This window comes from Crassostrea angulata, chromosome 1 (assembly GCF_025612915.1).
Source record: "Crassostrea angulata isolate pt1a10 chromosome 1, ASM2561291v2, whole genome shotgun sequence".
In the NCBI taxonomy this organism is placed as follows: domain Eukaryota; kingdom Metazoa; phylum Mollusca; class Bivalvia; order Ostreida; family Ostreidae; genus Magallana; species Magallana angulata.
In genome coordinates, this window is record NC_069111.1 from 40,360,374 (window position 1) to 40,375,307 (window position 14,934).

A 14,934-nucleotide genomic window follows, 5' to 3' on the forward strand; every position below is an offset into this window, starting at 1 on the left:
AAATGTGACGATCACGATCATTAATTTCTCTTAATGATTAATACTGAAATCACAATTAAGTATTGTAACAGTTACTGAATCTATTTCAAGGTTTATTTGACACGTTATTTCATTTGCATAACAAATGCATTTGGTTACATTGGTAAAATTGATCTCCTTATTTTCGTTCAGTTGAATTGACTCAGACTACGACATTGCTACATGATGTCAAGAAACTTTTATTTACAGATTTTAGCTGAGATATTATTTCTTGAACAATAATCATGAATTTTTTCATATTGTTTTCTCGACTGATTTTCAAATCATAAACAAAATATTCCTATTGTGTTTTATGTGGTATTCAAAACAGTCATGAAAATAAACTAAATCTACTAGTTAATCGGTCGGAACAAGTTGGAATAACCGATTATTCTCTTTCTCTGAATTTACAGACTGCCAGTAAACTAAACTAAAATTTCTTTCAGAATCAATTCATTTCATTTTGTAATGCATGAGAAAAGATAACATCTGTTGTTCAGTGCTACTGAATTTATTCAATAAAATATGTTAATTTAAATAAAATTAAATAGAACATATCTGGAAGATAATAACGATACGTTTAAACTGAGAACCAAAACACGTTGATGATTTCAGAAATGGAATCTACCCTGTCGATTATTATACATGTGTCTACTATCAGAGCATTAGTATTATTTTATCTAATAAAGGAAGATTTGTAAATTATATATCTAATTAATAATGAATTTGGTTGTTCCTTGATGTATAAATTATATTAAACCAATTCCCAAAATAATTCACAGGAAACTCGTCAATTCGTGAAAAGAAACACTTGCTCTTAGCAATCCGAGGAAATCGTTTACCATCATAAACTGGAAACATCAAATTGGTTGTTTAAAAATGTTTAGATTACCGTCGGTTGTTTTCATATTCACCAAAGTTGCTTCGGTGGCCTGTTTTTGCAACATCACATACAATTCATCCGATGTAGTTGTGACTTGTAATACATTTTTTAATGCGTCTGTTATACCTAAAAATGTTACAGTGCTGAATTGCCACGTCAACAAGGTCGTCTGCAACCCAAGTGTGTTTTGTAACCGGGATTTCGAAAAAATGCGCGCCATCAACATTTCACACAACAACTTGGAAAATATACCAATGGGTTGCTTTTCATCGTTTTCAAATTTAGAATGGTTAACAATATCAAACAATGCAAAACTGGGTTTACATAACTTGTTTCATGCAGCCTACGGAATCGACAGGACCAAAATTAAACATATTTTTGCAAGCAATATCAACCGCGTTCAGGTTACTATTCCATTTCCGAGGAATATTTCAACATTGCTTACAAAGACTTCACTCCAAACTTTTCATATTGCATACAACGATATTAAGACTATGGAACAAGGTGGCATCTACTTCTGGCCAAGGACATTGCTAGAACTATCTGTTCGCGGAAACCGATTTGATTTAGATTACTATATGTTAGAAATTGTCAACCTCAACAAGTTACGGAAACTTGACTTTAGTGAGCAATGTTCAACGCGTAGATACTTTTATGGAATACGACGACACACTTATTTGGAGATAGATATGAACAACAAAACCGGCCATTACTGCAAAGATATAACTGTAGGATACCTAGTTCATGTGACTTCATTAAGTCTTAAAACCTTAATCGCAACAGGCATGGTATGGGGGACTCCTTGCATTCCGCGTTTGAACATTGCAAATCACAGTCAACTAGAACACATAGACTTTTCCAGGGGTGAATATTATGAGTGGATAGGTCCCATTGATGTTAATCCTCAATTCAACAGCATAAAAACATTTGACTTATCACACAGCCAATGCCGTTTTATCAAGAATGGTTTTTTCAAGAACTTAACACAGCTTACAACACTAAACATCAGCTATAATTTACTTGGTCCTTTCATGGCCACAAATGAGGCAAAAAAAGTTTTCCAAGGGCTCAAATCTTTAAAATATTTGAAGATGACAAACAACTTTATAAATCATCTCCACAAAAACCTGCTGAAGGATAGCATGTTTTTAGAGGAGCTTTACATTGGCAGTAACGAGATAGAGTCATGGACTTTAGATATAAGTCATCTGAAGTTTTTAACTTTAATTGATTGTTCCGGCAATAAACTCGCAACTCTTCCGAAATCAGTCAGAGATAGGCTGGACACAACAAGTCAAAACAAAACGGTAAAAGTGAATCTTCTTCATAATAAGATTTTATGTTCTTGCGAAAACTTGGATTTTCTAGAATGGTTGTTTACATCGAAGGTGGATATTTTAAAAACTGAAGAATGTACGGGTATTAAAGGCAACATAACATATGGGTATCAGTATCTGAAGGAAGAATGTGGTAAGGACCAACGAGAATGGCTGTATCCTGTTCAGACTATTTGTCTTCTCTTCATTCTGTCTGTCATCGCTCTTGTTGTATACAAGAAACGTTGGGCACTCATCTATCGCTGGTACTTGTTTCGTCTCAGACGGAAACGATACATTCCAATTGGGGGATGCAATGATGGCTATCAGTTTGACGCGTTTCTGTCTTTTGCTGACGAAGACAGACCATTCGTTGACAGAGTGTTAGAGGAGTTAGAGGGAAATCCGGAGCTTAGACTTAACGTTTGCGTTCATTTCAGAGACTTTATTCCTGGAAAATCTATTTCAAGGAACATTGTCTCGGCGATTCATTCCAGTAAGAAGACAATTGTGTTCATGTCACACGCCTATCTTAAAAGTGATTGGTGCAAATACGAATTGCGAATGGCTATCACAGAAGAAAGCCACATGAATCGTGAAGTTGTCATAATGACAGTGCTTGAAGATATTCCCCAAAAAGAACTTTCTCTGGAGGTCCTGCAGTATTACAAGAAGAACAGTTACATTAACAAACCTAACACGGAGGAAGAACTAAAACTGTATTGGAAAATATTAGAAAAATTGTTGTAAATTCCTGACATTTTTATATTAAGTAAGATACTTTAAAACATGTAAGCCTTACATGTGTAATGCCTGTATAAAGTATGTGCAATTTGAGTTATGATGACAGAAAGATAGAAAACCTTGGAGAGTTAAAAGCGTTGTATGATCTTTAAATCCTACTACGCATATCTGCTTGTGTGAAAGAAGTACGATTTACAAGAGCATACCACATAAATTAATAAAATACCAATAAATTGAATTTTTTTTAAAAAAGGAAAAAAAGTTCAAGTAGGAAATTTTAAACAAGAAAATAATTTACGAAGGGAGAATAAATTTCCTTACACTACAAACTTCCGTCATATTTTACAAAAGCTGTTAGAACAGGAAATAACATAACCATTAATCAGTTGTAGTTTAATTATGAAATTAAAAACCAAGTTCAAAAGTTAACTGCGATATGAACTTGATGGGTCACACGATCAAATCATATGTGAAGCCCGAACAGCTTCTCATACATTAAGTTCATATCCCAATGAACTTAATAACATAGCTGTTTATTTCTTATATTTAAATTTGAGAAAGGCAAATAGTTAAGATAACGATCATGTTTTTATGTTTACAATGATCCAACAGTCAAACGAATAGCGTGTGCGGTAATCATTGTGGCGTTGTTAAAAGGTTCACACAGAATTGAACTTTTTTGCTATTCTATAGGTTCATATAAGGAATTTGCAAATGTAAAAATAAATTGAACCTTTTTGCTTTTTATAAGGAAACATAAAAACAGAAGAAAATAAATGACTAAGTATGACTTTATATTTCTTTCAATCATATACAAACACATTTAGTGATCTTTTCTCAGACAATAACCCAAAAATAACATGCACATTTGAAATCATAGTAAAAGAAAAAATTACAATCTTTCATTGACTATTCACTATGCTGTAAACTCCAAATTACCGGTAAACATGATGAATCAATATCAGCGTAAAATCGCGAGAGGAACATCTCTTTGATTATAAAATCTCACTTTTATTTTTCTGACAGACGTAAAACTAATAAAACTATGAAACAAATCTGGTGTTTGCGATTTCATATGCTCTTGATTTGACGCAATACAGTCGAATTGCGAAATAAAGTACTCGAAAAAGAAATCTACAGTAGAATATATTCATCTTTGTCAATGTGTAGTAAGAAAAGCAGTAAATTTACAATAAAAAGATTGTATTAAGTGAATTATCAATCAATTTTATCAATCGTCAAAGAAAGTTTTTAGATTATTTTTTTTCAAACAGGTAAAAATGGGTATAAAGATGATCACAGAAATTGCTGAAAGTTTCCTTTTAAAATTCTGTCAGGCAGAAAACACAGTATTTTTCCTGACTAAAACACAACTCCTTGATTCCATTATCCTTTGTCAGCTATGGATGGGGCTTGATATTCCTCCAAATGTTCAAAGTGTCTTTTTGTGGACAGCAAGTGTAATTCAAACCTGTCCATACCGACCTCTAAATCACCTTTGCTAACAATTTCCACATTTCCTGTGTTGGCCTGTCAAAACATAAACAACTTTATTGTAATTCTCATTTAAGGTGATTCATTAACCATACATATTTATAAAAGTAAAAGAAAAAAAAGCCATATCCCACATAGACTTTTGCATGTCTGATTTCCTTACCTTTTGCCATCAGTTGCACCGAATTGAAAACCTGTTACTCTGGACACGCAGTAATACATTGACAAAATCAATAAATTCTAAACCCTTTTTCATGTTTTCTTTTAGTTGCAATGTATCATATTATGTTTCACATCGCATTCTTGATAAGTACCGAATCAGCGAAGTATGTATCGTCCCAGCCCTATTATATCAGGAATCTGTACAGCAAAATACTTTAAATCATAAATAAGTCAGAGGCAAACATAGAATTGGTGCTGAAGAATACATGTTAGATGTAAACGATAAAAAATATGGTGAACAAGGATAATCCTCTCCTTTTCTGAGTCATATTCAGTTTTATCATCACTGACTACAATTCAAAAATTCTTAGGAATTATTTTCTTCATGGACTGCCTTCATCAGTACTTTTTCAAAGACTGGACATTACTTTTATTGTGTTGACTTCCCCAAAAAGAGGAATTGTGATATCCAATTGCAAGACAAAGTCCAGAAAAAAAATGATACTATAATGCTTAATGAATATAAATGTACTATAACGTTTAATGAATATAAATGTACTATAATGCTTAATGAATATAAATGTACATGTAGTGGTTACATCCCGATGTCATCTTCAATGTCAATGGCTCCTGATCTCAGGAAAAAGAAGTTATTGTGGTAATTTCATCTACACCAACACAGTTTGGCAATCAAGAGAAGCCATACTTACCAGCATGAGGGAAGCTAGAAATATCCTGGAGATTTCATAGGTCTTCTTGGCTTTGACCACCTCCTTGAATGCAGTGTTGGACTCCTTCTTTAAGGATCCAATCAGCAGACTTCCATATTTGTTTATATCAAACGGATCATGGGTGTCCTGATGGAATAAAAGATAAACTTTTATGACAGAAATACATGTGTCACAATGTACAGAAAAACACGCTTATAATGAAGTGCCAGTTACAGGCGTTTTCGCTTCGCTATAAATGTAATTTGTTATATCTGTCAAGTTTACAAAATGTAATAAAGTCATGGGGAATGAAAGTTACTTCATTTTAAGTACAAATACGTAGACAAAAGACAACTATACTTTAAATCAGTCAGTACATGATCATGTACGATAAGTCAACACAGGCACTTATTTTTATTATAATTGGGACATACCTTCCCACCTATTAGAGTAAATAAAATATTTGGGTACTCCTCTTATTCTTCAAAATACCAACCAGGTCAGGATGAAATTGAAACAAAATTTAGAGGGGAAATACCCATGGTATTCTGAGTACCAACTGATGTAACATCAAAGCAAATTAAAAACTGTTGTCATGATAATCTTAACAAATATTGGTTTTCCTTTAGTTAATAGTACTTTAGTCTTGTGATTAAAAAATTCGGTCTTTTATAAATAATGAATCAGAATTAGTAGAGTGAGTGTATTTTTATGTAATATATATTGACTGGATTGCTGACCTCCTCCTCTAGTTTGGGGAGGACCCTCTCCTCCCACTCAGACACCCTCCGAGACAACTCTGTCATCTTGACATACTCCTGGGCACTGGCCATGTACTGCTCCTGTTCACAAAAGAAATTCTTTTCTCATTTCCAATCATCATTGATCATTGACTCAAGTCATTATTTAAATACATTAATATCTCATTAAAATTAGGTCACCTATGAATAATTTAATTCTGGTTTTAACGCAATTTCTGATTGGCTAAAAAATTGTTTAATATTGTATAAAGAATGTTGCCTTTCACAGTTAAAGGGGAAGGAAAGTCAAAAACATAATTTATTTATTTTAATAAATTGGTGTAAATTATCACGTGGTCATGCTGTTTTGAAAATAAAATACGTAATTAAGCCTTAATTAACATTTGAAGTTGGAGATATCGTATTTTCTGGAGGCTGACATGATGTAGAACTCTTTTGTATTAAAAACCAAAAAAATTAATTATTTTGACGTCACACCATCTATTCCGGTTTGGTTTACATATACAAATGAATGTACACAGTGCTCTGAATATAATTAACACTGGTTTATGCCTTTCTGTTACTCAAGTAATCGACTAAACAAAATTGATAATGTTTGAGTTCACACGTCAATCTAAAGAACGTCAATCTAAAGAATAAATACATGTATCATTGTATACATAAATATATGCATTTTTATAAGTAAATGCATGGCAGCTGTTAATCTGCTATCATTCAAAGTTGAAAACGACCTCGATTAAATTTTCTAAATTCAAGTCAAATTCTTTGCTTACTGAAATTTAAATTAAGCGATCGATTTTCTTGATTTATTCATTGTTCCGGGGTTTTTAATGAAAATAAATACCATTTACAATTATAGTAGATTTATTGTACAACATATTTTTAGTTTCCTTCCCCTTTAAACTAACGTCAAAACATATTAATCCACCTGTGTTATGTTTGAATTTTGTACAATTTGATGTCATTTTAAATGTCAAATGACTGTTTCTCTACAACTACATCTACAACTAATTACAAACAATTAAATTATATGCAATGAATTCAATATTTATTAGTTTTATACGATATAAAATGGTTTGGGACAGTAATTAAGTATGCTTTTTTATAAACTGCTTTGTGGTTTAAAGGATAAACTGCCCCAAAACATTTTATATTGTATAAAACAAATAAATATTGAATTCATTCCTTAAATCAAATGTTTGCCCTCTGCTGAAAACAGTGTTAAATCTATTGACTTTTAAAAAATTCTGAGAATGTAAATACTAATATTTACGTTGGTAATCTTTGGATGAATTGGTTGGACGAAAGCAATTAATTGACATATAAAGGTTAAATTAGATCCAATATTCTCTTACATATTTGTTATTCTGTAGGACAAATGGACTTAACATCTGACTTACTGTAAAATTCATTGCAAATCCATGAATAAATGTTGGGGTTTTTTCAACTTGAGAAAGTATATTGTTATTTTGAACTCTGACATAATTTCAGTGAGTGCTGAGCATTGTTGTTATAGAGAATAAAGCATTGGATTCTTAAATATTTTAAACTTATCTAATTCAGCAGATTAAAGAGGACTCACCACATGTTGTTTGACAAGGTCTTCATAGTCATTAATTATAATACCCTTATTAAACGAGGCACTGAAACCTGAAAAAACAGTATGTTCTGCAAACTTAAAAAAAAAAGCATCATAAAGTTTTTAAAAAAAAATATGCTCATTCTCCTTCAAAAATATAAAAATTATTCAGTAGTTTATCAGTTCTTTTTAAATTACATTATAAATTGCATTTGTTGATTGTCTGCCACATGTATAAATCCCTTCCTAACCATTATGTTCCGAGGACCCTGTCACTGCAGAGAATGGGGCATCATCCACTGCAGAATTAATGGCGTCAAACAGCCGATCCTCATTCATCTGCGGCAACAAGATATCGGCCGCATCATTGCCACTATCTTCATGGAAATCTGTGTTAAAATAAACAGTCAATGTATTGAAATTCTGGACATATGTAATTCTTTTCTCATTCTTTAAAATTCTCACCTTCTTGCTCCTCTTGTTCCTCTGTGAATTCCTCCTCCACATAAGCCATCTGAAAATACAGTGAAAATATAAATTCAAATGAAAATATAAATCCCTCTATGAGAAATGAACATTTGATATCATGATTGAAAAAAGTAACTTTTAAAAGGTGAATGCTGCTACCAAAATACTAAGATTTCAGAGTTAAGAATAGTACAGTCAAGCAAAGAATCCATTAACAACAGGAAAGTTTTTCTCATGTGTTTGCAATCTGGGACATCATGATTTCTTTTTTTTTTTTTTGGGGGGGGGGGGGGTTCCAGTTTTTATGGAAGTGTGTTTAATACAATATTTCCTGAATTATAACTACATGTATAATATCAAGCAGTGTCTATCATATATATCTAACATCAATTGCATAGATCTACCTTCACTTTGCTCTCTTTCCTTGATAGGGCCTGTCTTCTTTTGTATTCGGTCCAAAATGGTTTGTCCAGCTCTGGAAATGAAACCACTTTCAGAGGATTCTTTGGGTATTTCTCCACATTTGTGACTACAATACAAAAGTTAAGTTTAATGGTTTACTTCTGTACATACACTCAGAAATGTTTTTGTGTGTAAAAGATTTCCCAACACATATTTCAAACCACTTTGATATACTTTTGACAGAATACAAAGCTAAATGTTACAGTTTTTTCTGATTGGAATATCTGCTACAGTGGGTTTTATTTTAATAGTAGAAGTTTTTTATATTCCCATACTTATTTTAAAAACTATCTTCTTTTTTTTAAAGGATTTGGTTCTTTGTGTGTGCTTAAGGTGGAATGGGACATTTGTCGATACTATTAATGCTGAATAAAGTACATTAAAACTGAAATACTTTCACTGATTTAGAATTTTACTCTTTAAACCCTAAAAATAGCTTTTAAAATTATTTGGAGAGGTAAAAATTGTAAAACCCTCAGCGGGATTCGAACTAATGACTTACAGATTTGTAGTAAACCCTCCAACCCACTGTGCTAGGCTGTTAGGTGACAATATTGGTAAAGAAACTACTTACATGTATGTAATTACACTTTGTTTTATTGTTTATTTTGATAAACAATACGTCACAACATGGAAGTGTCCCATACCACCTTAAAAGTGAAATGTGGTAAAGCCTACATACATGTTTGACAAACAAACTGGGTCAGGGGACATAATTTCTTGATCTCTGGCTGCCTTTTCCTTTTTCTCTTGTTTGAAAGTCTATCATCAACATTTTCTGGGATCTTGAATGTCTTCCCTGTAGAAAAAGATATGTGATTTAACTTAGATTTACAATAAATTCAGATACAATCACTTTTTTACTTTAAACCTCCATTCATCTACAGCTTATCTTTATCCCATCATATATATTTTGTTTCTGACTTGAATGCATTGATATTCACCTCTTTTGACATTCCTCTCAGCAGTATGACCTGGTTCATGAGGGTCAATCATTTTCCAGTGATCAATGATCTGTCAAGAATTTAAATGCAAGTGTACATAATACAGGTTCACCACTCTATTGCGTTAAAAGAATTCCTTGCTGATTTTTTTATATTTACAAATCTAAATGCAATCAGGATGCTTTAATTTTCTACTTAAAAAACTAAGCATCACAAATATTTATTTGTTTCAATAAATTAACTTCACATCACAAATTTGCATTCCTTATTGCCAACCCCTTATCCCCCCCCCCCCCCCCCCCCCTATGATTTGGAAAAGTTGTGATACTATACGAAGAAATAAACTTTAAAAAAAAAATGTTCATTAATCAACTCATTAATTTACCGGTAAGAAAACTTTGGTGTACTGTATATTTTACTTTACTCTTATGTTGTGTATGTAAAATTTTGTTAAACATATCACATAAATTGAATCATAAAAGAATCCAGATGAACACTTACAGGTTTAGGAGGTACAATTTGTACTTTTTTTCTCTCAGATCTTCGCAGAATTTGAGTATCTAAACTCTGAAAAACATATTCAAAAATAGGAAGGTAACATTCACATGATTATCTACCAAATAGTGCTCACAAAATACTGATACATTAAATTTTGAATGTTGTACGAATAATATATTTGTAAGCCTAAGAACTTATGCCTGGAATTAAGTAAAATTTCACAAAATTGTGCTTAAAGTTTTTTACAATAAAAGTCATGCATGGATTACAGGGTAAGTAATGTAACCCAATGACTGACACTTAAAGCATAAAGGAGCATAAAGAATGAAATAAATTTAAAATCAAAATTCATATCCGAATAAAACCCACTACACTTACTTCTCTGTTGTTGGGAGGGACGTTTCCATCCACCTCATCCTCCATGGGGACAGGGTCCAGGGGTTCTACATCATCAGCATGCTCTCCCACTTAGGATGAAATATATGATGAGAACATGTTGATACACAAGTATTTACTTTTTATTTTATTTATAAAATTAATACAACCAGAACCCATAGTACTGCATTCTTTTAAAACCCTCTCCATAAGTATATGTGTAAAATGAAATGGAAGAAGGACATGCATTTCATAGACAAAGAAGAAAGTAAATGGAGAGAGAGAGAGAGAGAGAGAGAGAGAGAGAGAGAGAGAGAGAGAGAGAGTGCCTACTTGAGACATCTGGTGGTTGGCAGGTCTCGGCTTCCACATCCTCTACATTGTCTCTTCCCATCATTCCCTGTGTACACTGGTCAGCACTCTCTTCCTGTATGGTGTCCAAGGATGCACCTATTACACAAAGGATTTTTTTTGTATTCATCTTTCATATATTTTATTAGGTACATGTGTGTATTTTGATTTTGACTTCTTGATTTCTTTTATGACACTTGGTGTTTGTGGTTTAATATTTGTGTACTTGAGAACTCTACTATATTTTTGATACTGGTACATGTATTCTTAAGAACTTTTGTGAAATTATATCTTGAGTTGTGGGGTATATGGGTATAAAATGATCTTACCTTGTATAGATACACAGTCTGCCAGAGCCTTTTGCAGAGGTGCCATGAAAGACATGTCCAGTAGAAGCGTGCCAGTCTCATGGACAGAACAGGTGTTCATATTAAAGTCATTCCTGCTGGCCAAAACCTCTCCCTTCTTACTGAAATAGAAAATTCAATCTTGAAAACATTTAATCTACTGATGGCATATAAGGTAGTTTAAAAAATTTACTTCAAAGGGACTTTACATAAAACATATCTTAAACTAATTGTTGTTCAAAATGTAAAATATGTGTTGGACATGGATGGAAAGACAGAAAAGTTAAAATTTACCTTAACAAAGGGTCATCTCCCTTTTCTCCTTCCTCTAAAGGAGTCAGGGAGAGAGGCATCAAAGGAACAGGCATCACATTCTACAGACAAAAACAAAATACTGGAAATCAAAGTCTGATGACAAACATAAGTCACCCCTCAAAAATAAACTTCTCTTATGTTATTTTAATTGTGAGCTAGGATTTTGTAAAATTAAAGCCACAAAATATTATAATAAAACATCAAGCTTTATAAATTGACTAGTGACAGGATTTCAGCCATGAATAAACAAACCTTGTTTCCATATTCATCTTCCTTCAGGACAATTTTCTTGTGCTGTTGGATATCATCTAGGCTCAGGAACTATAGGTGCAAAGAAAGACGGTTAGTCTATAGAAACATGCATATACATGTACATTTAGTACAAAACTTATAGGAAAAAAAACCTTTTGTAATAAGGGTTTATCTATCGATACATTTAAGGAATAAAAAAAATATCAAAAAACGACCCTTTTTGTAATCCTATTGTTCTTACTGCAGGTTTTTTGTTGTTAAAATTCATAATAGTTCAAAATATAATGATAAGAGGGTTTGCATATTTACATGTATTTTAGAAGAAATGTTATTTTTGGATGAAATAATTAATTTCTGTGATGCATGATCTAAAATGAGTTCTTAGTATTTCATTTCATTTTTCTAACACTAACAACACTTACAATGTTAAATAGATATCTAACATATCCAATGAAATAAATAAAAAAATTCCAAATAGATATTTCTGCTTTCACGGTATCTATATGTATTTCAAGTAAAATAACCTCTTCATCTTCATTTCTGTCAAAATCAGCTGCATCCTCATCATCTCCATTGTTATTAACCGAGGACTGTTTGTTCTGTTTTCTACAAATGTATTGTTAAGTTTATTTTAATAGTTACTTAACTTTTATTTATTGTTTGTCTTGACTCTTGAAATAATGACAAAAAATGAACGTACATGATAAACTGGTTTCTTTACTATACAACAGACCACATACACAACAGACTTGCTTTAGAATTTGACATGAATTATTGTAAAGTCTTGTGTATACATGTAACACCAACTTATTTAAGCCAAAAGCTGCTGAGAAGTGAGGGGTATGTTTCAAATATGGAGATAGGAACAAATATATACTTCTTTCTTTTTTTCACTATGCTTCTTAATATCTGAAGAATTAGTAGACTCAGGTTTCATGCGCCATATTGGTGAGTGTGCTTTCTGGGTAATTCACCAGTATCAGTGTGTGCTATTCACATGACTTTACAGTGAGTATATCATGTACCTCTACTTGATTAGTTCTTTTTTTTTCAAGCAACAAAATAAAGGATTAAAATAAATCAATATATAAAGAGATTTACTTTTTACTTGCCAGCAAGTCCAAAACTTGATAAACCAAGGAATATAGATATTCCACCTGCAACAAAAATCATGTAATTTAACCATTCAATTTAGATTAAAGAAAACAATAATATTTTACAAAAAATCTTGGTAAACTTTATGCTTTTAAGTTCATTAACATATTCCTTTTCAAATCACTAGGTGTCATTATTTCATTTACTTTTGATCATGTATACCGTACATCAAAGAAAAAACCTGATATTCTGTATAAGTAAACAGTCTTATCCAAACCTTTTTGCCAAAAACACAAACAGAGCCTTGAATTAGCATGGCAGCTTCAGCAAAATTCATAGTGGTTATCCCTCCATCGAATGTTATCACTATCTTGTCAAGCTAAGGAATAAATTGAAAACAAAGTATATTGTATCAAAAACTATTTTCCAACCTGTAAAACTAAATCATCACATTTATCTTGTTTATAAAAGATATTTGAGTAAAACCAAATTGACAAAGTAATTTTCTACTTCTTCTAGATAGTCCTCTAGAGATGATGCTATGTCTACATCCCAGTTCTTAGTCAGGTCTCGGATAGGCTGCAGTAAATTAGCAAACCTGGATTCCAAATCGTCTTGCATATTTGATAACCCCATAATTTGATCTAAAAATGAAAAATATATTTAACACCATATCAAGAATTCAAAGTTGTGTGGATGCACAAAGTATTACGTTTACTCGGGTTTGAGATTTCAAAAAATATTAAAGGTAGATTAAAACTGAAACAAACTGGAAATTTGGACTAATTTTTTCATTTTATTTTCTGTTAAAAACTGTTTGTAGCAATGTACAAAAAGTAGTTTTTTGTTTCTATTTGTAGAATTTTTTTGCTCTCTGGTAAATGTTATCCTTAAGATGTATAATCTTATGCATAAGATTCAATACATGTATTTAGATTATTTACATTTGCAAATATGCTTTCTTATATGAACCTATATATTGTGGTATATCTATATGAATTTGTATATATTTGATTCCGGAAATTTATACTCCGTTTATATTTTGTTTAAGACTATTGATGCCCTGTCTATTGTTATTTAAATTCTATTGTCTGTAAGTATATAAATACAGCCGTCAGAGGGCTGTCGAGAGACTCTCTTGTTGGTCTACGGACCAAGCTCTCCCCCTCTCCCCTTTTTCGGCATTCATTAAGGTAAATTTTCATTTCTCCTTCTTAGGTTATAACCGGAATCAAACAATGTTATTTATGTTCAATATTTGATTTTGCTTAATAAATATGTAAATCTTTGTTATCTTTGTTATTTTGTAATTCAGAGGCAAACTGAAAAGAATGAACCTGGGATGATGTTGAAAGACGTTTCCGTCTTGTTTATTTATACTACAATATATAGAATAGTGAAAACCTTCAATTCTGGGTGAACATTTCCGTGAATTAAGTCACAATGATAACCACACTGAAATATTGTAAACGTAAAAAAACAGTCATATTAACGATTCTGATTGCTTTGCCATTTTCAAATGTAAATATAAGAAATAAATAGCATGTTAAAAAGGGATATGAACTTGGTTGGTACCTGATCAAACCTTTTTTTATGAGAAGCCCATCAGGCTTCACAGGATTTAATCACATGATCAACCAAGTTCATATCTCAAATTGCTGTTTATTTTTCTTAAATCTGTAATTATTTATGAAGTAATATACTGTTTATTATCAACACACGTCACATAGCCTAAAAATGTAAAATGAAATAAAGTTAGAAACCCAACAGTTTTTCCATAACAGTTGTCTCCTAAAAAACACAACAACAACTAAAGTGGTTACAAATGCCGTATACTTTTATACCACCATATGGCCTTGAGAGAAACAACCGATTGAATCTTGCTGTTTTTCTCTAATAAGAGCAGTTTATCAATCGCAAGACACTGTAGAACAAATTACCGTAAATACTGCCACTTCAATTTAATTCAATACAGGTGACTTTCCATTTCGTAATGTTGACATTTCTCCATGTTTGTATTCCCGCTTTTGAGCTTCGCCATGGACTTTTAATCAAACTATTTTTCATTGGATAATCCTGAAACTTTTTGAACTAATCAAAATGATCGAAAGAAAAATCTCTCCGCTTTAGCATTGAACAGTTGTATTTTTCATCAGAATA

At 31.9% G+C, this 14,934-nt stretch overlaps 2 protein-coding genes across 2 annotated transcripts; one reads left to right on the forward strand and one right to left on the reverse strand.

The window, feature by feature from the left end:
* The first annotated feature begins 876 nt into the window (after positions 1–876).
* On the forward strand, positions 877–3,531 carry LOC128166553 (toll-like receptor 4). The gene has a single exon (XM_052831806.1). It carries the CDS (start codon positions 898–900, stop codon positions 2,965–2,967), a length of 2,070 nt encoding a protein of 689 aa, XP_052687766.1. The 5' UTR covers positions 877–897; the 3' UTR covers positions 2,968–3,531.
* Positions 3,532–3,734: 203 nt separating this feature from the next.
* LOC128157015 (condensin-2 complex subunit H2-like) lies at positions 3,735–14,821 on the reverse strand. Its single transcript, XM_052819367.1, has 20 exons — positions 14,715–14,821; positions 13,285–13,418; positions 13,052–13,153; positions 12,781–12,836; positions 12,204–12,285; positions 11,680–11,748; positions 11,407–11,486; positions 11,095–11,234; positions 10,748–10,864; positions 10,418–10,506; positions 10,043–10,108; positions 9,542–9,611; positions 9,280–9,396; positions 8,540–8,664; positions 8,133–8,181; positions 7,919–8,056; positions 7,671–7,738; positions 6,068–6,169; positions 5,328–5,474; positions 3,735–4,491 (listed from the first exon to the last, which is right to left on the reverse strand). The coding sequence occupies exons 2-20, from the start codon at positions 13,408–13,410 to the stop codon at positions 4,348–4,350; spliced, it is 1,887 nt and encodes a 628-aa protein (XP_052675327.1). The 5' UTR covers positions 13,411–13,418; positions 14,715–14,821; the 3' UTR covers positions 3,735–4,347.
* Between the last annotated feature and the right edge of the window lie 113 nt (positions 14,822–14,934).

Bases quoted from the DNA above. Each gene is read 5' to 3' on its own strand.
- LOC128157015 (XM_052819367.1), bottom strand. From the start codon at position 13,410: ATGGGGTTATCAAATATGCAAGACGATTTGGAATCCAGGTTTGCTAAT. The intron at 10,865-11,094 runs GTAAGATCATTT...TTTGTGTAATAG, and splicing joins AGACTGTGTATCTATACAAG to GTGCATCCTTGGACACCATA. The intron at 10,109-10,417 runs GTAAGTGTAGTG...TATGTTTTTCAG, and splicing joins TCCCTCCCAACAACAGAGAA to AGTTTAGATACTCAAATTCT.
- LOC128166553 (XM_052831806.1), top strand. From the start codon at position 898: ATGTTTAGATTACCGTCGGTTGTTTTCATATTCACCAAAGTTGCTTCG.